Raw genomic sequence first — 22,660 nt, forward strand, 5'->3', positions numbered from 1 at the left:
AGTGCACTGAAGAATCAGAGATACTCAAACCAACCATGAAACAGAAGAAGAAGAAAGCAAAATTGCAACCAACCAATGAATGAAGGAAGGAAACCAACCTCAAGAGTGCATCACCCCGTTCACTCCACACAATATTCCTATTCCCATGGTTGTTTTTCACAGTGTGATTCCCGTTGGAGACTGATGAGGGGAGGCAGACATGGAAGGCATTGACCCTTTCTCCTACTCCTTCGCTAGAGTGGAACTGTTTCAATAGTTAGGGTTCAAGACAGCAGCGGAGCGAGGATTCTAAACTAGGGTGGGCACAGTGATAGTAAGTGTAACAACCCGTTAAAAAAAACATGCTAGACTCGTGTCAGACACGTGCTCTGCACGTGTCAGACACGTGCCAGGGTTGGTCCGCTGTATCGGGCCCAGATCCGGGTCCGAACCTAACCCGGACCCGGTTTCTCGAAGCCTGGAGAACCTGCGTCTTTTAAAAGACGCAGGCGTCTCGGGCGAGGGGCAGAAACCCTCGCCCCTTCTCTCTCCTCGCCCGTCTCCGTCCCTCCCTGCGGCCACCGACGGCGGCGACTCGCCACCGGCCATCGCCTTCGTTCCGGGTGTTGCAGACGTCGGCGATCGGAGCCGCCACCGACCTCCGACTGTCGGCGACCATCTCTACCTCCTGTCTGGCTGTCGGCTGAGTCAGAACCCCGACGTCGGAGTTGTCGGCCTCTCCTCTCCCGTTTCCCCTGGCCATCGACCTGCTGCTGCCGCTTCTGGCCACCTGACGCCCTCGTCTCCTCGGCGGCACCTGCAACATCGCCGCCGACCTCGTGTTCGATCGTCGGCTGCGCCAGGGACCCCGACGCCGGCGATCGCCTTCGTCCTGGGTGCTGCAGCAGCCGACGATCGTGCTTCCGACCACCACCTCTCTTCCTCCCGTCTCCGGCAGCCTGTTGGCAGACGCCAGCGATCGGAGCCACGGTGACTTCCGTGCATCGACGACCTCCCCGTCGCCAGCGATCGCAGCCGTCGGCCATCTTCCCCTTCGAGCTCTGACGACCTTCCTGATTCATCGTCCTCGCCTGTACGCTGACAACCATCGCCACCCTTGCCGAGGCAGCTCAGCGGACGTCCGCTGCTGCTCTCGTCTGTGCCCACATTCCGGAGTCGCTTGCCGACGACTGCCCCATTGCTGCGGTCTCCTGAGGTATAAACCCTCTCTTTTCCTGTTACTGTCGTTACCTCTTGTCGGCAAGGGGTTACCCCCCTGCCTATCATATTCTAATTGAAAAAAAACTAATTAAATATTTACATCATTTGAAAATTAGTTTATGGTTTTCGGATCTTTTTGTGTTTTTTTTTCTAATTACCATTAGGCATGAATCCATGCATATTTTGTGATTTGATTTCATTAAAAGATTAGGTTTTTTATCAATTAGCATAAATATATAATTTATGTGGGTTTTGATTTGGTTTTTTAAAAACATATTGTTAGTATAGTTTTGATATTTACACGGAGAAACCACCTACAGGATCAGAGACCTAGCCGCGTTGGCTCTGCCTGCTGTACTTACGATCATTGTGCCCACCCTAGTTTAGAATCCTCGCTCCGCTGCTGTCTTGAACACTAACTATTGAAACAGTTCCACTCTAGCGAAGGAGTAGGAGAAAGGTTCAATGCCTTCCATGTCTGCCTCCCCTCATCAGCACTCAGTCTCCAACGGGAATCACACCGTGAAAAACAACCACGGGAATGGGAATCTTGTGTGGAGTGAACGGGGTGATGCACTCTTGAGGTTGGTTTCCTTCCTTCATTCATTGGTTGGTTGCATTTTTTGCTTTCTTCTTCTTCTGTTTCATGGTTGGTTTGAGTATCTCTGATTCTTCAGTGCACTCTGCACTGGGAAGTTCAATATACAGAAGGAAGCCTCCTTAGTTCTGCTTATTACTATTATTGTTGTTGTATTTAATCTTAATTTTGCATTATTCTTCTCTGATTCTTTTTTGAGTTCTCTCCTCATACATGAATTTTTGTTTTTTTTTTCTAATTTTTTTCATCTAGCACCTTTTGTTAGTGATATCTTGTTCTTTATTTTGTTTGAGGATGTGCTTGAAAGTTCAACTTTGTAGCTGAATATTTGGTTCTGTTAACGTTGAACTCTAAAATACATTCTGGATTGAGCACTATAGAATGATTTTGTTCTTATGTTATGGCAGCATATGATTTCACAAACTAGTCTTCCTGTTACTGAATTACAGTCTAATGTATATGTGGTACTTGTTTTATTTGCATGATTCAGGAGGCAGAAGATAGCACAACAAAGACGGTCCTTGCCCATAGCATCAGGTAATAATCATACAACTGATAGTAAAAAATACAATGCATTTACTGCACATTATTATGTTCTAGTTCCTTTTGACATGGTAGTGAAGAAATTAACTGAAGTAGATGGTGAACTTCTACCATGTTTTGCTCAAACCTTACATAAGAAACCTGCTGAAATTTGTTGGATTCTGCTTCAAGATTGCTAGGGATGGAAATACAATCAAGAAGTCATGCAGGAAATGCAGGCCTTTATAGAATCTTATGTTGCGAGAAGCTAAATGCATTTGGTAAACAAACGAGGTAGTATTGTTGAGGCTGATTAGGAAGTTTTCAGAATGCATTTGTCATAATATTTGCTAGTGTTGCTACCTCCCAAGGTTAAATAAACAGAACACTGGATGTGGTCAAACATTATTATGGGCAAAAGGGGGGTGGGACCGTGGGAGGTGGGGGTGTTCGGGTCCGGTGGTCGGTCTTTGCTCATCTACCAAAGGATAAGATATATATTTATGTGTGTGTATGTGTTTTAGTAATGGCAGGGTGCTCTAGATGCACGTAGGCCCACCTAGTAAAAATGATGCTTTGTGAGCTGCATCTTTTCAATCAGACCTTATAGATGTATTCAAAATAGTTTGTTTGATAAGAATCATACCTTGGATCATGTTTTTTGGATGTAAAGTATGACTTTTGAAGTCATGAAATTTGGTGCATTTGGCCGTTGATCTTGAAGATCTGAAAAATTCTATATGCACATCACAATCACATGGTCCAAAACTTGTGTTCTACTAAAAAACATATGTAGATCATATCAGTAGGGTTTAATCAACACAAAGAACTCAAAAAAACTATGAAAATTGTTTCTACTAGATCGGTGAATAGGTGCAAGTTTTGTCTACTCAATCTGACCTTATAGATGTGTTCAACTGGGTTTTGTTGCTAGAGATTGCATTTTGGATCATATTCTTTCAATGTAAAAAATATGTTTTTATTCATGAAATTTTGATGCGCGGTGGGGCTGTTGATTTTTGAAGCCGTAGAAAAACCTGTTTCCATAGATTGTATGGACAAATGATGGTGGCAAACATTTGTCCTAGACACACACACACACACACAGAGAGAGAGAGAGAGAGAGAGAGAGAGAGAGAGAGAGAGAGAGAGAGAGAGATTCGTAAAAAGTAGAAGATGATGACATGGGGAAAAGATGAGGTCACAAGTAAGAATGGAGAAATCCAAACATACCTTTTGCTAGCAATTCCCTTGCCATTTCCAGTCCCTTGTCAAAAATAACTCATCACCCTTGTCACTTTGAAACCCTACAGATAAATCCTAGTATGAAGAGTATCCTCTAACTGATTATCCTTCAGAGTTTCATAAATCCCCATCTCTCAAAGATCATTGATCGTTCCACACCTTGCTTTAACAAACCTCAGTAGGAAGAAACCATGAAGAGTTAGGGAGACCCTCAGATGATTTAGAAACCATTGATAATTTATCAAAATCTTTAGCTATTAGGTACATATTATACACATATATATAATGAATTAATCCTACATTCCTCATCAATAAGTAAGATTTAGCTAGCCTAAATGAGCCTGTGTGAGACAAGGTCAAAACTTTTTATTTGCTCATTTATGCATACAAGCCTATGGCTAGGCTCCTCGATCCTAGCTTTTTCCAGTTGAACACAAGTTGCTCGCAAGCGCTCGACTTGTTGTGCAGCCCTAGCTGTGAGATCTGGTTTACCAAAATCCAGTCAGTAAGCCTAACCCCCATCCTCCCCACCATTCAAGCTTTTAAGTAGAGTGGTTGTGCAGGATGAAATGTAGTATTCACTCATTGGACTTAAAAGAAAACTGTTTTACAACATAATAACTAATAAGACATATCTGATAAATAATTTTAGTTTATTATTTCTCTGTTATGTATACATGAACATGTGATGGTGTATATATTCTTTTGATGGATCGAAGATGACAGCTACTGTTGCCCTCACTTTCATGTAAGCATTTACTGGAAAGGCTCTTGAACTTATGATTCAAACCCTATGGCCTGATTAAAATAGTTCTCTAGAAACCCCTTTCCTGAGGACTGCATCCTTGAGCATGTTTTTTTTTTCAATGAGAAACGTGATTTCTAGAAATTATCTGCTTTTCTGAAAAGGTTTCGAGAGCTTCTAGTTTTCCATCTTGGAAGTGGCTGGTTACTTCTATACTTTGCAAAGCTCTAAAAAAGTTGTGTCTGACCACTTCATATATACTTGCTTTTTTGTGCATCCTGATTAAGCAAATTGCTCTGTGTGGGGTTAATTTTTGTTGAGCAACATTTCTAAAACCTTTGGTGCACTGGTGCGAAAAGGTACACTGCACTGAATTTCATGACAGTTGTCATTTCATGGATCAACCTATAAATGAGGAAAACTCCTCCCATGAAGGCCTTAAAAAACTGTCTTGGACTTGTGTCTCTATTTTTCTTTTGAGTTGTCCCATATACTTTAGGTTAGAATGATAAAATCTGTCAATTATATGTGGGCTTATGACATCTACAGTGAAAGCTACATGACTATTTATGGTTGAAATCATGCATCCCCTCTGTAAGAACATTGCTACCACTTGGTTAATAAATCCATGGGTTGTGGATTGGATGGAGAAAGGTGTTTCTCTCAAGTACATTAAAATAATTAAAGATATGTATGAAGGAGTAGTAACCAATGTCCGCACTTGTGGAGGGGTGACAACCAATTTTCCTATAACGGTTGGGTTACATCAAGGATCTGCTTTAAGCCCTTTTCTATTTGCTATAGTAATGGATGAGCTTACGAGATCAATTCAAGAAAATGTGCCGTGGTGTATGTTGTTTACTGGTGATATTGTTTTGATTGATGAGTCTAGAGCTGGGGTTAATGCTAAGTTAGTATTATGGAGACAGACATTGGAAGCAAGAGGTTTTAAGTTGAGTAAGAGTAAGACAGAATACATGGAATGTCGGTTTAGTAAGCAACGAAGTAATGATGAGAGTGTAGTGAAGCTTGGTGAGCAAGAAATACCGGTGGATGATTGTTTCAATTATTTGGGGTCTATCATTCAAAAGTATGGAGAAATTGATGGAGATGTAAATCATAGGATAAAGGTTGGGTGGATGAAATGGAAAAGTGCAACTAGAGTGTTGTGCGATCGTAGAATGCCATTGCGGTTAAAGGGAAAGTTTTATAGGACGACTATTAGGCATGCTTTACTATATGGTACGAAATGTTGGGCTGCCAAGAGACATCATATTCAAAAAATGAGTGTAGCTGAGATGCGTATGTTGAGATGGATGTGTGAAAATACAATAAAAGATAAGATTCAGAACGAGGAGATACGTAAGAAGGTAGGCGTTGCACCCATTGAAAATAAGATGAGAGAGAATCGTTTACGGTGGTTTGGACATATTCGGCGAAAGCCTAATGATGCTTCAGTTAGAAGGATGGAGAAATGGGAAAATATATTAGTTAAAAGAGGTCGGGGTAGGCCTAGGAAGACATGGATGGTGGTGATAGGAAAGGATATGAATGCTTTGAACCTCACCAAGGACATGGCATTGTATAGAAATGATTGGAGGAGAAGGATTCATGTGGAAGACCCATAATGATTTTCTTTTTTGGTTCATATCGCCGACCCCAATTATTTTGGGATGAAGGCGTAGTTGTTGTTGTTGTGGATTGGGTGGAGCAAAGGTGATGTATACTTTTTAGCATCTCATATTTGTTGACTTCTCCCTGTTGCCTGACCCTATGATATAGAGCAGCTGCCTCTAGGCAGAATATTTACTTCCTCATGCCTATGAAATGAAATAAGCAAATCTACAATAAATGGCCACTAAGGGCTACAAGAAATCACAAACACAAAGTGGTCACTAAGGGTATGTTTGATGGCTTGTCCATGGTTGGACAAAATGAATAAAAAGAACAGAACAAAACATTGGTTCTGTTCGTTCCGTAACAACTGTTCCAAGTCCAATGTTTGTTTGGACCGTACTCAAATGCTATGTTCCAAATGTCCGTTGTTTGACGATGATGTGCAAACAACTTGGACAGTCATGAATAATGGGTCGAATTACTTCGTTTTGGATCGCATGTAGCCGAATACAAAAACAATGAAAATCTGTTGAAAAAGCGTCAAAGCACATTTAAAAGACTCATTGACATGAAAATTGTGCATACATGGATACAACTGACGACCCCACACAGGAGAGTCCCATCCACAATTCCTCGCATGGATCACCTCCGCTCGCTTTCCAACCAGTTAACTGAGGTGGTTGGTTCAGTGAGTTGTATATAACTTGAAGGGCTTGAACTAAACAAAAAAGGGATGATGGTTGGTACCATAGATTAAACCAAAAAAAGTGGTCAAAGCTGCAATGGATAGAATCATTCGTCTGATGAAAATAAATTCAACTGCATTCTTGTTTTATAGTCAAGACTTACACATTCCACAACCAATATTATTTATGCACATCAAACAATCGACACTGCAGGTAAATAGTACTTGGAATTTTAACATTTGGAAGATTACTGCATGTTTTATAGTCAAGCACTGTTCTTAACGATGCTAACCAGATGAAGATCAATAAATAGTAAGGTAAGATCAATAAATAATAAGGTATCAACCGAAATGTGATATTTTAATGAACCTTTTCATGCCCTTTTTCAGAATCCTACATAGTTAAAGAACTAATTTTTCCAAAATCAAACATGAAATTTTCTCTCATGGTTAATCATAAATTGATAGGTACAAAAACTCAGATACCAAAACCAAAATTATAACCAAAATTATACATTTATAACTTCTCCCAGAGACCATCTTCATCTACCATTGATGGTGGTGATGTCTTTCTGATTATTATTGTTGAAAATGCAACCCCAACAACAACGATAAGCAAACCATCAAATGGCAAAAAGAAATGGCAAAAAGACATCAACGGACTGCAATTAAGTAGAAGAACAGATAAAACCATTTTCTCCTTTTCATTTCTTTAACACATAAATAAAACACTAGTCGGGAAATGCATGGAAGGATATCCATTTCTTCCATTGCAACCAAAGAGAAAAACCAGATTTTGATTCGAGAAATACCAAAAAAATGCATTAACAAAAGTGGGGGTTTCTCTCTTCTGCTCGTTATTTTACAAAATGCAAGAGCCGAGAAGAATTTACCGTCTGCATGATCAGTGGTGGCGTGAACGACAGGGAGAAGAAACAAAATCCAAAATGGCAAGAAACCCATTCTAAAGAGACCTTCCATCTTCCTCTTTCAAGGCTACAAACACTCCATTTTCTTCTTCCCTTTCTCATTTTTCCAGAAATAACAACAAAATCTAGAGAGGAGATCCTCCTTTTCACATAAACAAAAATAAAATCTAGAAAGAGATGGAGATCGGTCTGCTTCTTCTCAGTTCTATGCTTTTGTCAACATCTGTCAACAACACATCGTAGGAACACTTAAGAAATGCATAAAAAATCAATATGAAATGTCATATGAAACAGTGTTGTGAGAGGCGTACGCCTCAGTACCTGAAGCGTACGCCTCAGAGGCAAGGCGCATGCTCAAGGTACTGAGGCGCACACTCAGTACCTGAAGCGTACTGGAATGTACGACGCCTCCTCCTTTCTGGTGCCACATTTGAACACCCTTTCTATTGTGTAACTGCATCATGGAAGATGATCCCAACTGCACAAACCATCCCCCGACTTCCCTTATATGTTGCACCCTTTGATTCTCATCCATCACACACTTGTCGTATCATTAATAGTTTTCGCTGCTTCCACAAGGCTTCCAAATATGTTTTTAGGCCAGCCCCCTCTTCAACCTTTGGATCTTCTGTCATCGACTGAACGATCCTCTATGCTTTTGGGAATCAATTGTTGTTAACCCTTGACTTACAGACAATGAGGTTTAGGTTGTTAGCCCCACAATTATTCTTCCAAAATTAATATATCATCATTTCTCGCACATTTAATCCCCTTGCATTGGCTTTGATTTCTCAATCTTCATTATTTTAAATTTTTCATTATTTTATTAATATTATATATTTTATTATTTTGATCATGAAGCTTACGCTTCATAACATGCTCAACGCCTTGCTTCGCCTCATCGCATTTAACCAGAGTTACCAGAAGCTTCTTAGGTAGGTGGGAAGCACGCTTCTTGGAAACTCGCTTCGGAAGCGTGGTACTCCTCGCTTTCGAAACTTCTTGGGAAGCTCGATTCCCCCACGCTTCTTCTATGCTTCTCATACACATGGTCTATGCATACTATATACTTTTCTCATGTTTCTTTTCCTCTTTTTCATGTATTTTCTCTCACGCTTTCACTCACTTTCCATGTACTTTCTTTAAATTGGTAACCATCATTGTTAGATTTTAACAAAAATTTAACTCTTTTACAGAAAAATCATGAAATATAAGAATGATCAATTTTATTTGTTTTTATTTGTTTCTTGTTTGATTCCATATTGCTTCATTTTTATTCATATTTCGCTTTTAAATTGAAACTTCGCTTCCCGCTTCGTATAAATTTTAAAATGCCTTGCTTCTCGCTTCCACTTTTCGTATCGTTTCCCGCTTTCACTTCCTAGTTTGGCAACCTTGCATTTAACAACCTTGATATGAAAGGTCGATGGGGCGGCAGAGTCACCGTGGCCAGCGGCAGACGAGGAGGAGGAGCCACCATTTTGTTTCCGAAGGGATGCCCTCTTGGCGCCGAAGGTGGTGGTGCCACCACCCATTGCTCCAGCGTAACCCTTGCATAGTGAGTGAGTGCGAGAGAGAGAGAGAGAGAGAGAGAGAGAGAGAGAGAGAGAGAGAGAGAGAGAGCGGGAGTGGCACGCCCGTCGATGCATTTTTTTCATCCCTTCTGTTCCTGTTTTTTTGTAACGGGGGGAGGTGGATCAAAAATTACAAACCATTATGGACGCGGCAGACGCGCGGAACGCCGTCCGCCACGTCTAACGTTTGTTTGCTTTTGCTGTTCTCAGCGAGATTTCCGTCTGAATCCCGCTGAGAACAGTGCATCAAACATGCCCTAATGGACTAAGTACAATCCCCCAAAGGAGATACACAATAACACTTCACAAGAGAGCCAAAAGTAAAAAATATGATCGTAATTCACAAAATGCTTAGACAAGCATTAACTTTACAAACTAGTTGTGGGACTAGCCCCAACGGCTAGTAGGGCTGTCCCAACAGTTACATTTGATAAAAAAAATAAGAAAAATAAAAATGGACATTTACATAACAACCCCTAATAGGTTGACCCTATTACAAGAGTGAAAAAGACTAAAATATCCTAATATATAATATAAATATATATAACTATATATAGTTATATATATGTATATATAATAACAAGTAAACTATATTTTAACATTCCCCCTCAAACCTATGGTGGAATAAAGTTTGCCAAGGAGAAAAAGAAATTGCTCTAACGGAAGAGTTTTAGTCAAAAAATTTGCGATTTGATATTCAGATGGTACATATAGCAGAGTAATAGTCCTCTTCAAGTACTCTTCTCGAATGTAATTACAGTCCATCTTAATATGCTTTATTTTTTCTTTGAAAGTATGATTGTTGGCAATGTATATGACACTCTTGTTATCACAACATAACTTTTAAGGTTCTGAGACATCAACTCCTATATCTTTCAGTTATTGTTGTAGCCATTGCTCAGTATTCGACTTTCGTGGAAGACAACAAAACTTTTTGTTGCTTTTTGCACCACCAAGATACGAGAGAATCACCTAAAAACATACAAAAACCCGCACTTGGGTGACGATTGTTGGGATCTCCTCAACAATCAAAATCAGTATATGCAATAAGATTTAACAATGAGAAATAAGACAAGAAAAGCCCTTTAGATATAGTGCTTTTGATATAGCAGACTATTCTTAATACAACACTCATGTGGACCGAGGTTGGCGCATGCTGAAATTGACTTGCAGTATGAACTTAATACGCAATATGCGGTTTAGTAATAGACAAATAGGTTAAAAAACCAATAAGTTGTCTATAAGGTGTTGGATAATCCAATAAAGCTCAATCTTCAGCTCTTATTTTGGCATTGATCACTTCTGGAGTATCAGTGTGCTTTTCATCTGTGATTTCTGAACGCACAATAATATCAGTTGTGAACTTCATTTGTGACAAAATGTATCCTATTGGTGAATAAACAACTTTAATACCTAAGAAATATCTCAAAACACCGAGATCAGTCATATAAAAATCTTTCTTGAGCATAAATTTAACTTTTTTGACTCTTTATCGTTCTTAGTGATGATTATATCATCAACATATAGGAGTAAAATAACAAGTGTGGAACTTTTAGATCTTATAAAAAGAGCAATGTTAGTATAATATGACATGATTTAAAACCTTGATTAAGGATAGTTCTGCTAAACTGATCATACCATGCTTTAGAGGCTTGTTTGAGCCCATATAAAACTTTTTGAACGTGGAGAACTATACCTTTTTCAACACTTAGACCAAGGAGAGGATTCATGTGGACTTTTTCATTTAAGTTACCACTTAAAAATGCATTCTTAACAACTAACTGGTATATGGGCCAATTTCTAGTGGATGATCCGACAATAAGAATCCTAACAATGGTCATTGAAGCTACTTGAGTGAAGGTATCCTCGTAGTCTATACCATATTCTTGAGAGTACCTTTTTGCAACTAACCTAGCCTTGTACATTTTCAGTGACCCATCACTTTTTGTTTTAATTTTAAAAACTCACTTGCATCCTATCGTTTTCTTTTCCTTAGGAAGAGATCTTACTTCCCAAGTATTAACCGTATGTAAAACTTCTAGTTCTAAATTCATAGTGTCAGCCCATTCTTGAATTTCTTTGGCTTTCCTATAATTTAAGGGTTCATAATATGAATGTATAGCTAAAATGAAAGATCTATAATTGGAAGAGAATGATTCATATGACACAAACCTATTTGGGGGTCTAGAGGGACGTTGAGTTCTCCTAAGAGTCTAAGACTAGGTTCTTCCATTTCAAGTGTTCGATTATATTTATCAAGTGCACATTGATGCTCTCCATCATTTTGTCTAGTATAAAGTAAAATTTCTTGAGTAGTTTTTTTATCAACACTTTGATCATTGTGCAACTCCACCTTATCATAAACTTCATCAATATGCTCACTAGAAGCATCAATGTCAACATTGTTATTGTGATTAGTTTATAAATTAAACAAGATAGCTTACTCAAATTCATCCTTAGATTCTTGAAGATCAAATCTTTTTTCGTTTTCAAGAAAACTGACATTTTTAGAAACATAAAACTTATCATTTTTAAATTCATAACACCGATAACCTTTTTTTTTATTGGCATATCCAAGAAACACACATTCAGAAGCTTTGGTCGAGAGTTTGTCATGTTTTTCTTAACCCATCATGCCTCCTTGGTAGAAGCTAGTCTCCCTTGCATCCAAAAACCTTTAATCTTTCTAAATTTGGATTAACTTTAAAAAGTCTTTCAGTTGGAGATTTATTTTCTAAAATTTAAGAAGGCATTCTATTTATTAAATACACAGCGGTGAGAGCGGCTTCGGCAAAAAAAAATTTGCAACTTTTTTTAAAATAAGCTAGGTTCTAGTTGTTTCAACAATATGACGATGTTTTTTTTTCTGCAACTCCATTTTGTTGAGGGGTTCTAGGACAAGAGGTTTGATGCACAATGTCATGGGTTTTCAAATAGTTTTAAAATTCATTTGAGATGAATTCTCTCCCTAAATCAGAATTGAAGGTTTTGATATTTGTCTTAAATTGGTTTTTAACAAGGTTATGAAAAATTTTAAAACATGAAAATACATCGGATTTGAATCTAAGAAAGTAAATCCAAGTATGTCTACTATAACTATCTATAAAAGTAACATAACATGAGAATCCACCTTTTGACATAACGGGAGTGGGGCCCCATACATCCGAATGCACCAATTCAAGTGATTCATTAGACAAAGACGTTTTAGATCCAAAAGGGAACTTTTTCATTTTATCAAGTATACAATCATTATAAGTGAAATCCTTTTTCTTACAATATTTTTTCAAAAACGAAAAAAGAGATAATTTTGATATACTTGGGTGTCCTAATGTTTTATGCCAAAGGTTTAAATTGTTTTCTTTGACATAGTTAAAAAAAGTGTCTTTAGGAAGACAAAGAGTCCATATGATAAAGATCTCTCCTATCCTTGCCCAATCAACTTCCTTAACCGGTGATCCTGCACCCAATAAGCCTTAGATGAGAAGAAGCGAAACTGAGAAAATGTTAAGTTAATTTTGAAATGACTCTAACTCTTGGTACAAAAAAATCTTTGGAATCTTTTGAAATGGTTTTTAAGTTTCTTATACTTATAGTTTTAACAAAAAGAGAGGTTCCATTGGCGGTAGACACACATGAAAAATAAGAATTGGTGCAATCGAAAAATAAGGATTCACTAGGTATCATATGAAATAAAACTCTCGAATCGAAAATCGAAGTCTTACCTGGAAGAGAAGATGTAGACACGACGACACCGGAAGTAGATGGGGTAGCTTTTTGATATTGTTGAATAGCCTCCACAAGTTGAGCAATGGACAAGTCTTTGATGTCACTTCCTCTTTTGCTTGTCTCTTTTTTTTGAGTTTAGGTCATTTCGGTCTTATGTGCTTCGGTTTATTACAAAAATGACAAATAATTCTACTTCCTCTTCCATTATATTTTTTCTTAAAATCTCCTATTTTCTCAAACAGGTCTTGAAACATTAAGAACCTTTTCAGTTGACTTGTACCTGCCAAGTCTTGTCTCCTCTTGACATACTTTGGCAAGAGCTTCACTTATAGAAGGAGGTGTAGTTCTATGAAGAAGAGATGATCGTACTTGCTCAAATTCCAGTTTAAATCCATACGAGAAAGAGAAAATGTTTTCTCTTTCAAGTTGTTTTTGTCTCATTTCTTTTGCCAGTCCTTTCCACTTGGGTTCAAGCATGGCTAGTTCATCCCATATAGAAGATATTAACACTTTTATCTCCTTGTTTTGTGGTATGTACCTTTTCTTGGAGAAACTACTATCAGAATGCTTGGTCACTGTGTGGCTGTCAAATGCAAGAAATGGGAGTTACCATGTGAATTACTTGTATTCTTTGGCATGTGCCATTTGGCTACTGCAAAGAAAACTTGGCTTGGAATCTCCAACTACTTTAGTATGTAATGTTGAATGCTAAGTTGTTAGGAGATTATGATTCTTGAATACGTTGACTAGAATCTGGGATTTCATTCACCATTGCCTTCATTAAGGACTTCTTTGTTTTCAATTGCAAATACTTCTTTGTTTTGCCTTCTTTTCTTGCTCTAGTGTTGGGTGACTTCTTGTCGCTAAGCTGAGCCTAGTATTTTCTTGGTGTTCCTTAATCTTCTGATGATGCAATCTATATTTTGATACCATGTTATTCTTCAGTCCTGTGTTATCTGGTTTTTGTGCTAATTGTATTTTTTTATTGCTATTAAATGGCTTACAGCTTATTTCCTTGATTAGTTTTTTCTCTTCATTTTATCTATGGCTTCAAATCATGATTTTTTTTATCAAATTCTTTATTTTGTTGATCTTCTGATTTATTCATGGTCACTGATTGTTCTAGTTGAGCAAAGAATCGTGGATGAAGTCAGGAAGAATGACACACTTATAATAGTTGGGGAGACAGGAAGTGGGAAAACTACACGTAAGTTCTTTTAGCTGTGTGCATATAGGTTAGCAACCTTTAATATTTATTATAGATTGCTACATATAATATTTCCCTTCATCCATATTCATGTTTTTGTTTAGTATATACAGGTGTGTTGTCAATCTCGTAATATGTCAAGAAATATGCATGATGTAATATAGATTTTCTTATATCATTGCGTCAAGCACTGTTTTGTTAATTGAAGCTTTCGACAACACAAGTTACTCAAATGTTGTTCTTGCTAACCTGTTATGAACATCAAGATATCACAAAATAAGGAAAAAATAAAGTTGTTTAAAAAACATTTCTTTCCAATGTAGTTAATTCAATTGCATTATTTTACATATAGAGGAGCTACAACTTCTGGTTAATTGTACTCTCGCCAGATTTCTGATTGTCCACACTTGTAGTTAAATTGATTATGGTCTTTGATATTAGACAGAATTCATGTGGATTTAAGTTTCCTTCTTCAGCTTACTCATGTTAAATTGCAATTGCATGCATTTTCTATCTGTTCTAACATTTCCTTTGTGCATTAATGTCTTGGACATGAATGAGCATGATGGTTTTTTTTTTTGGTGAGCGGGGGTGGTGTGGTGGTGGTGTTGGTTTTTTCGGTGTTTGATTAAAAACCAAAGCTATAACAAGAAATCAATCAACATTATCAATCTAGAACTGTACAGAATAGCAAGGACACCATGAGGATAAAACTTAAATAGCACCTAGGAGCACTAGTGGGTTACACATCCAACCTTGTTGGTAGCCTCCATTCCATACTCTTTAGTGTTGGTGGAAGCCCCTAATGTTTCCGCAGCTGACCAGGTTCAGGTATATCGGTATTGGATTTTGGTTATCTAGGCCAATACTAAGTTGTTTTTCATTTTATGTACAACTGCATTCAAGTGCACTTTATGGAATGTTGTGAACTTGTAATAATCAATATAATGCCTTAAACAGGAAGCTCAAAAAATCTGTTTCTTGATTGATTGCCAACTCAATTGCTCCCTCTGACATGTCCTTGTGCAGTAAGAATCCATTCTATGAATGTAAAGGCTGAGCATTCTTAGCTGTTCAGGATTTCGGTAGGAGAAAGGAGTTCCTTTCTTTCTATGTATTTAATTTAAAATTCATTGTTAGAGGGGGAGATGAATTTAAAATTTTCTTTTCCTGGAAATACTTTTATGATTTTTTGAGCGTGGAGCATAAAATGAGATATAATCATATAAAGCATTTATGAAGATTCAAACTTGGGTAGGATTTTTGAGGTATTCAGAAGATGTCAGTTTAGCCTAGGTCAGATTTGATCAAGTCTGATTTTTTGACAAAACTCTTCCTTCCCTGCTACTAGTGAGACTAAGATGATTGAAGACTGAGAATAGAAAAATAATAGAAAATGGTAAGAAGAAGAAACTGGTCCCAACAAAATACTTATTTCATTAGAAAAAGGAGAAGAAAAGATAATGAAACATCAAGGTATAGAAAAGAAAATGTTTGCCTACCATTGAGTTAATAAATATTTGGTGCCTTTGAAGGCACTAAATTATATGGAACTATTGAGCTGAAAATCATACAATTTAGTTTTTTTTCTTGTAGATTAAATCTTATGGATGTGATCTACAATGTTTGTTTAGTGGGAAATGATTTTTCAATCATATGATTGTGACACATAAGCAGGTTTTTTAGGGGCCTAAAAAATGAACGGTCTACAATGCACTAAAATTTCATGACTCAAAAAATCATGTTTTTTAATCAAAATAACACGATCTAAGGTTTGATCCTTAGCAAACAAACCTTCCTCAACAGATCTCTGTGGTCAGAATCATCAGATTGAGTTGATAAAGCTTGAACCTGTGATTTTCAGCTCAATAATTTTATATAATTTGGTGCCTCAAAGGCACCACATATTAACCCTATATATATATATATGTATGTATGTTTTGAGGCTAGGTTTGATTGCTCTGTCTCATGTTGCTTACTTGAGTGGTATTTCTTGTAGAACTGCCACAATTTTTATTTAATGGGGGATTCTGTCGTGATGGCAAAGTTATTGGTATTACTCAACCTCGAAGAGTTGCTGCAGTTACTGTAGCAAGGCGTGTAGCAGAAGAATGCGGGGTTGAGCTAGGCCAGAAGGTTGGTTACTCGATTAGATTTGAAGATGTTACATCTGGTACTACAAGGATCAAGTACATGACTGATGGAATACTTTTAAGGTGAATCCTTTGTTCTTGTTGAGCTTTGAATTTTTTCTTCCCCAAGTCATTATGCTCTTTTCTGTTGTTACTTATTCATCCTGTCTGAAAGTGTTGAAACATACTAGTAAAAAGGAGGATGGTCATCCCTAGCCAATCCTAGCTCAACTCAGACAGTCTTTTGAAAGTCTTATCAAGTATATTTCATAAATATGTTATGGACAAAACCCTATAAAGTTCTTGAATGACAATGTGGTCATCCTTGATCTTGCACATTGTCTTACAGTTGTCAACTTACAACTTTACAAAATCTGGTGGACTGCAGGGAAGCATTGTTGGATCCTTTACTTTCAAGGTATTCAGTCATCATCATTGATGAAGCTCATGAGAGAACAGTGCACACAGATGTGTTGTTGGGTGTTCTGAAAAATGTTCAAAAAGCAAGGTTACAGTCAGTCATCAGTAAGAATAATTTCGATAATGGTTTCAGTATAAATTCCAATAACAGTACAGTAACTGGAAGGAAGAATGACAGGAGAGGCCAGGCGCCTCCCTCGATATGTCCTCTAAAGCTGATTGTCATGTCTGCTAGTCTAGATGCAAGAGGATTTTCTGAATACTTGTGCAGTGCAAAAGCTGTTCATATCCAAGGGCGGCTGTACCCTGTGGAAATATTCTACACTTACAATGCTGTAGAAGACTATTTCGATGCAACTTTGATTACTATATTTCAGGTACACTTGATATTTATTTTTTTGTTTTCTCTCTCTCTCTCTCTGTTTGAGATTCAAGGAGCCACTCTAGGATGATTTTTTCAATGTTCTTGGAGAACCTGTTGATAATTTAGGTCCTAGGAGAAATTTTCGTAGAACATTCAAAGATGAAGGGGATCATCATGGGAAAAATAAAATACCATATCGGGTTTGACATATAGAAACACAACAGGCAAAGCAGAAAAAATGAAATTCCAGTATTTTGTCAACTTGGTTGCCACTCTACATGAGTGATGTCACCAAAACATGGAGCTTTTTTTTTCTTGCCTATCTATCGTAGGAAAGAGAAATAGGATGTGCTACAACCTCTTCCAGCCAAGGAAGATATGGCAGATTGCTGAAGTAGGAGCAGTGTGGAAGGACATGGAACAACAATTTCTCACAATAAGTCAAAGAATAAATCTGCCTGCCATTTTGGGATCCATAACTTGCATAATGACCATATTATGGGGCTTTTGCTTAGAGAATAACCAAGCAAAAGATTCTTCCTACTCTAGTAGGGTTCCAACTTCCAATCCTTCCTACTACTCTAGTAGGAGAAAGGAGTTCTTAAAGAGATGAGAAACAAACATTGAATGGATAAATCATTGTCCTTGCTATTTTCCAAAACTTGCTGTCAGTGACACTTTATGGATGTGAGAAATTGGCATTAGAGTTTCCTACTCCTTGAGTTTGTGATTTTCTGGGCCTCTTCTAAGGATAGACTACCAAAATTCCTCATTAATGAAACAGTTTTTTTTCTATACAAGTGATCTTTGTGGTGCATGTGGCAAGATAGCTGACATGCTCAATAACTGGATCTCTATAGCCTGGTATCCTTGACACATACTTCTCTTCCTGCTTAGGCTGTTATTCCTCATGCTTCATTCAGAGAGGAGAATGCTTATTCTAATGTTTAATTTTTTATAGGGATGAGATTAGATAGGAGTAGTTAAGCTTGAACTTTTGACTAGGGGTTCACATAATAAGATGCATGCTGATAAGTTTGACAAGCATGAAAACCTTCTCCTGGAGTAGGTAGTCATAGTCTTCTTGCCCTATGTACTGTGTCCATGTGCTTTCTATGTTTTACATTATTCATAGCCTTAAAATTGATCTCCTGGATTAGTCTGAGAAGATTGTCGTGTAGATGACAGACAAACTTATTGTGGCTTGTTTTGCTCAATGATGTTGCTTCAATTTTTACTTGTTGTGCTGATTGATCATATTTATGGATACCATTTTTTATGCTTGTCTTTTGAGTTATGTTAGATTCATTTGGAGGAAGATTCAGGTGATATACTTGTATTCTTGACTGGGCAAGAAGAAATCGAGTCTGTGGAAAGACTTGTTCGGGATCGTTGTCAGCATTTACCTGAAGGCTGTCAAAAGATTTTAACCGTTCCCATTTATTCATCCCTTCCTTCTGAACAACAAATGCAAGCTTTTAAACCAGCTCCACCTGGATTTCGAAAGGTATATGCACCCATCCTTGAATTTACACGTGTGAGTTTGTGCCTTCCTTTTTTATGTGTGTGTTTGCATGTTATCTGAAATGCAGTTTTTTCCAGACACTTTGTACATCAGGTAGAAAATTTTATAATTTCATCGTTTGTTGATTCCCTCAGTGCATTACTTTGTTAATATAATATGTGATTGTCTTTCAAGAGTCTTGTTATCCTGGAACACATTGCCTATCTGGTTATTTATAGAAAACTTATGTGTTTTTTCGCCATGTTTGCTTCATTTTATCTTGATAGGTTTGTAATTTTGTAGGTCATATTGGCAACAAATATTGCCGAAACATCGGTCACGATTCCTGGGATCAAGTATGTCATTGACCCAGGATTGGTTAAAGCACGTTCTTATGATCCACACACTGGAATGGAGTCATTAGTTATTGTCCCTATCTCAAAAGCACAAGCTCTTCAGAGAAGGTGGATTTCTTTCCATTCTTTTGCAGCTTATTGATGGCTCTCTCCTTTTTTCATCATGTTATTTGGTCATTTGTATCATGGATTAAACCACAAAAATTTGCAATAAGCAATCCAGACAAGTTTTTCTTTTTGTTCTTTTAGTATTGGATTGGCTCCAATACTTGGAAGGAAATAATTCATTTAAGCATGTTGACAAAGTCTGGTTCAAACTGGAGGTATGTAGTTCATGTGTTTGTGGTTATTTACATGTCAGTGTCGTAATGTGATCCTGATAGTGCTTTGTGGATGCTTTAAGTTAGTTCAAGGATATATTGAAAGTAGCCGTGGCCCTTTTGCTCCTTACCCATTAAAATAATGCCGGAAGATGATCTTTTAAAGCAAGAAACAGTATGTATGGGATATAATGTTATTTTAAGAAGGATAGCTTTAAATATTTCAAGTTTCTAGGATGGATAGTAAAATTTTATTTTTAAAATGAAATGATGAATTGCTTTTCAGTTTCCACCTTTCACTGAAAAGTAAAATCTATCTCACTTGGAAGTACTAAATTAAATTTGGCCAATCAAAGTTTTTATGACTGATTTGGAAATGTTCAGCTTTTCAAATTTCTGTTGTAGAAGGCAATAAAAATTTCAGATTAGAGTAAAAGTGGGAGATTTATTCTTATGAAGACTGACTGGAGTGCTCTGACATCTTCCCTTAGTTGCAGCGTACATGTCAAGGAAACATAGTTATGGTCATGTGGTTTTGTTGGTCAGTTTTCAATTCTCCCTTTATGCTTCCTCTCTCTCTCTCTCTCTACACCCACAAGGGCTCCGCCCATCTGGTAGGGACGACTTGTGAATGTCACCAAGTTGACAGGACGTCACAAGTTCAAAACCCATGGGTGGCGTCCCTTGCCGCAAGGTCGAAGCTAGCCGTACTCCCCAGTGGGCAGGGGGGACCTCAAGGGTTTTACCAACTGGAGGCCAGCCAATGTGTGGTCGGTGATTTTGGGGGTGTGGGGGGGGGGGGGTATTCCCTTGGATTATCCATAAAGAATAGTTTACCTTTTATATAAGTGAAAAATGGACTGTGAAGTTTATTGTATGGACATTGAACTCGTTCAGCTACTCATCAATTCACGGATTAGTACATATGAATATAAATATAATAAACATCTATATATATTAAATACACATCAAAGTTCTTAATATAAAGCAACAGAGAATGAGTGCCCTCTTAAGTGCAAATTCTTGAACGACAATTTTTAAATCCTTACGATTATAAACATTATTTGAAGTTAAAAAAATTGAAACAGAGTGTAATCAATGGCAAAATTTAAAGGAAAAAATGCAAGTAAATACAAAATAAACATCAAGAACATAAAAAAATATACAAATGAAATTAAGAGTACAGTGTTAACTTTCTCCAACCCAAGTATCATTTGTCCATGAAGCTTTGTGATGTATTTGGTGTTTGGTGTCACGTTGTATCTTGTCAAAACTGGACAAACATACTAAGTGAAACATCCATGTGACATAGCTCCTACGTCTTTCTTGAATGATTTGTGGTAATGAACTAATTGATAATGAAAGACATCTCATCCAATATGTCTTTTCATTATTCCTTTGGGTCTTTTTTTAGAACTTCCCATTTCTCTATGGTGGGAAAATTTTGATGCCTACAATAGGCTTTATTTTTGTATAATCTCCTTCATATACGTCTCAGCCAAGTAGTTACTCCCAGAAAATGTATGATTTAGTGTATGTACGAGAAAGAATTGAGTAGAATATACTTTATGTCATGCTCTTATGTGTGTAAAACCTATTCTGATAGGTTATTGCTTTAAATGTTATGATCTATTCTAGTGTATTCTTCAAGATCACCAGGATTTGTATGTTCGTTTACATTGTGCATTGATATCTAAGTGAGACCATTTTGTTTTTCAATTATGGTTGGGCTCCTTTACGAGTATATGAGTCCCATTCTCTTGAATAGTATGTTTTCTCTGTGTTCCTATTATATGGAAATTGACACCCATTTGATATACAGTGGTCGTGCAGGTCGTGAAGAACCTGGGAAATGTTTCCGGTTGTACACAGAAGATGAATTTTTCAAACTTGGAGACTCTACAATACCAGAAATTAAGAGATGCAGCCTTTCAAATGTTGTCTTACAGCTGAAGGCTCTAGGAATTGAAGATGTACTTGGGTTTGACTTCATTGATAAACCTTCAAGGTGTGTGCTTTACCCATTTCAGCAGAGATGATTACTCACCATAAACTGTTTCTTGTAAATAGGATTCTTGTTTTGGCCTTTGGGTTTAAAAAAAAATGCCATTCCTCTCCAATTCCAACCTCATGAATACCAGACTTTTTTGCCAAACTGGAAACCATTCTTCTGCTTCTGTTTGACATTAATGGTATATAACCAGTTGAAACTTAGCATTGTGTATGGATTTTGAGAAAATGTTGCAGGATGACCATCATGAAATCCTTGGAGCAATTATATGTTTTGGGAGCTCTGACTGATGAAGGTAAGCTATCAGATCCAGTTGGGCATCACATGGCCCAGCTGCCCTTGGATCCCATCTATGCCAAAGCACTTATCCAGGCTAGCACCTTCAACTGTTTGGAAGAAATGTTAATAACAGTAGCAATGTTGTCAGTTGAATCCATATTTTACTTCCCCAGAGAAAAGATGGATGAGGTATGTCTTGCAGTTCCTTACAGGCAGTTGAGCTAGATGTACATGCTTTTAGGTAGCTGGGTCATAGATGTGCAGGTTAGCTCATGCTAGTATACTATTAAAAATTTAATGAGCCCTTCATTTGCAATGTCTAAATTTATTACTTGTCACTTTATAAATTTGTTTTTTTGTAAATCTCTTCAATGTGTTGAATTGCTCTCAGATACTTGAAATATTATTTATTGGATTTTGCTGCTGCTTGAGCTTCTTGAGAGATTGTGGGAATCCCTATTTGGGAGGGCATGCCTACTTTCAATCCATCTATTAAACCATGAACTAGTGATGATATTACTTGGGTTTGCTTTGTCAGTCTTTTTTGTGGCAACCATGGTAATTTCAGTTTTTTTCAAAGACATGGTGATTGTTTTGAGTTATATGAATTGTTTAACAGTATGTCATATAAAATGTGCATGTCATCGAGAATAGTGAATTGATTCTTCAATTATGTCATAATCATGTTGGTTACTGCTCAACACTAATAAAACATATATCATTGAAACTTTGAAGATCATACACCCATATATGTTACATGATTCCAGTTTTAGTTAATTAAAGGACCAGGAGATGGCAAGATTCATACTTTCTTCTACTTCGCTGGTATGTGCAAAAATAGGTCTGTCTATCCTCGGGTACTGGTAGCACTCAGAATGCTCGCTCAATCTCCTCGAGCCAGCTCTCAGCAAGTTCAGGGTCAGCTTTCTCTGAGTAAGTGGTAGGTAAACACACCGGGGTTGTGGTTTGCGCTTACATGCTGAGCAGCCTGGTTGTGAATGTCATGGCTTGAGCCATAATATTGAGTGTGTCCATTACGAAACCCCTCTGTTGCTCCCACTCATTAGCATGTCACGTCATCTACAATTCAATTTGAAACATCCATTAGTATTGAGCCTATTGTGTGATGTCCCTAGTATATTTTTTTCTAGGTTGTAATTTGCACACATCAATTGTTTAAAACTTAAAAGAAATATCTCATGTATATTGAAATCAAGCAATTTAAA

At 37.4% G+C, this 22,660-nt stretch overlaps 1 protein-coding gene across 4 annotated transcripts in view; it reads left to right on the forward strand.

Annotated features, from left to right (window-relative positions):
• The first annotated feature begins 524 nt into the window (after positions 1 to 524).
• Positions 525 to 22,660, forward strand: part of LOC149834318 (RNA helicase family protein) — a 28,686-nt gene continuing 6,550 nt past the window's right edge. For 2 of the 4 annotated variants that reach the window (XM_090011330.1, XM_090011328.1), the window contains exons 1-10: positions 526 to 1,195; positions 1,521 to 1,784; positions 2,289 to 2,335; positions 13,968 to 14,048; positions 16,048 to 16,264; positions 16,569 to 16,977; positions 18,268 to 18,471; positions 18,772 to 18,932; positions 20,967 to 21,152; positions 21,392 to 21,623. In XM_090011330.1, the coding sequence (XP_089867456.1) occupies positions 1,666 to 1,784; positions 2,289 to 2,335; positions 13,968 to 14,048; positions 16,048 to 16,264; positions 16,569 to 16,977; positions 18,268 to 18,471; positions 18,772 to 18,932; positions 20,967 to 21,152; positions 21,392 to 21,623 (1,656 nt within the window). In that variant the 5' untranslated portion in view covers positions 526 to 1,195; positions 1,521 to 1,665. Of the gene's footprint in view, positions 1,196 to 1,520; positions 1,785 to 2,288; positions 2,336 to 13,967; positions 14,049 to 16,047; positions 16,265 to 16,568; positions 16,978 to 18,267; positions 18,472 to 18,771; positions 18,933 to 20,966; positions 21,153 to 21,391; positions 21,624 to 22,660 lie in introns of all 4 variants that reach the window. The other 2 variants (XM_090011333.1, XM_090011329.1) reach the window with 2 other exon arrangements.

This window comes from Nuphar pumila, chromosome 6, assembly GCF_984573655.1.
Source record: "Nuphar pumila chromosome 6, dmNupPumi1.hap1.1, whole genome shotgun sequence".
In the NCBI taxonomy this organism is placed as follows: domain Eukaryota; kingdom Viridiplantae; phylum Streptophyta; class Magnoliopsida; order Nymphaeales; family Nymphaeaceae; genus Nuphar; species Nuphar pumila.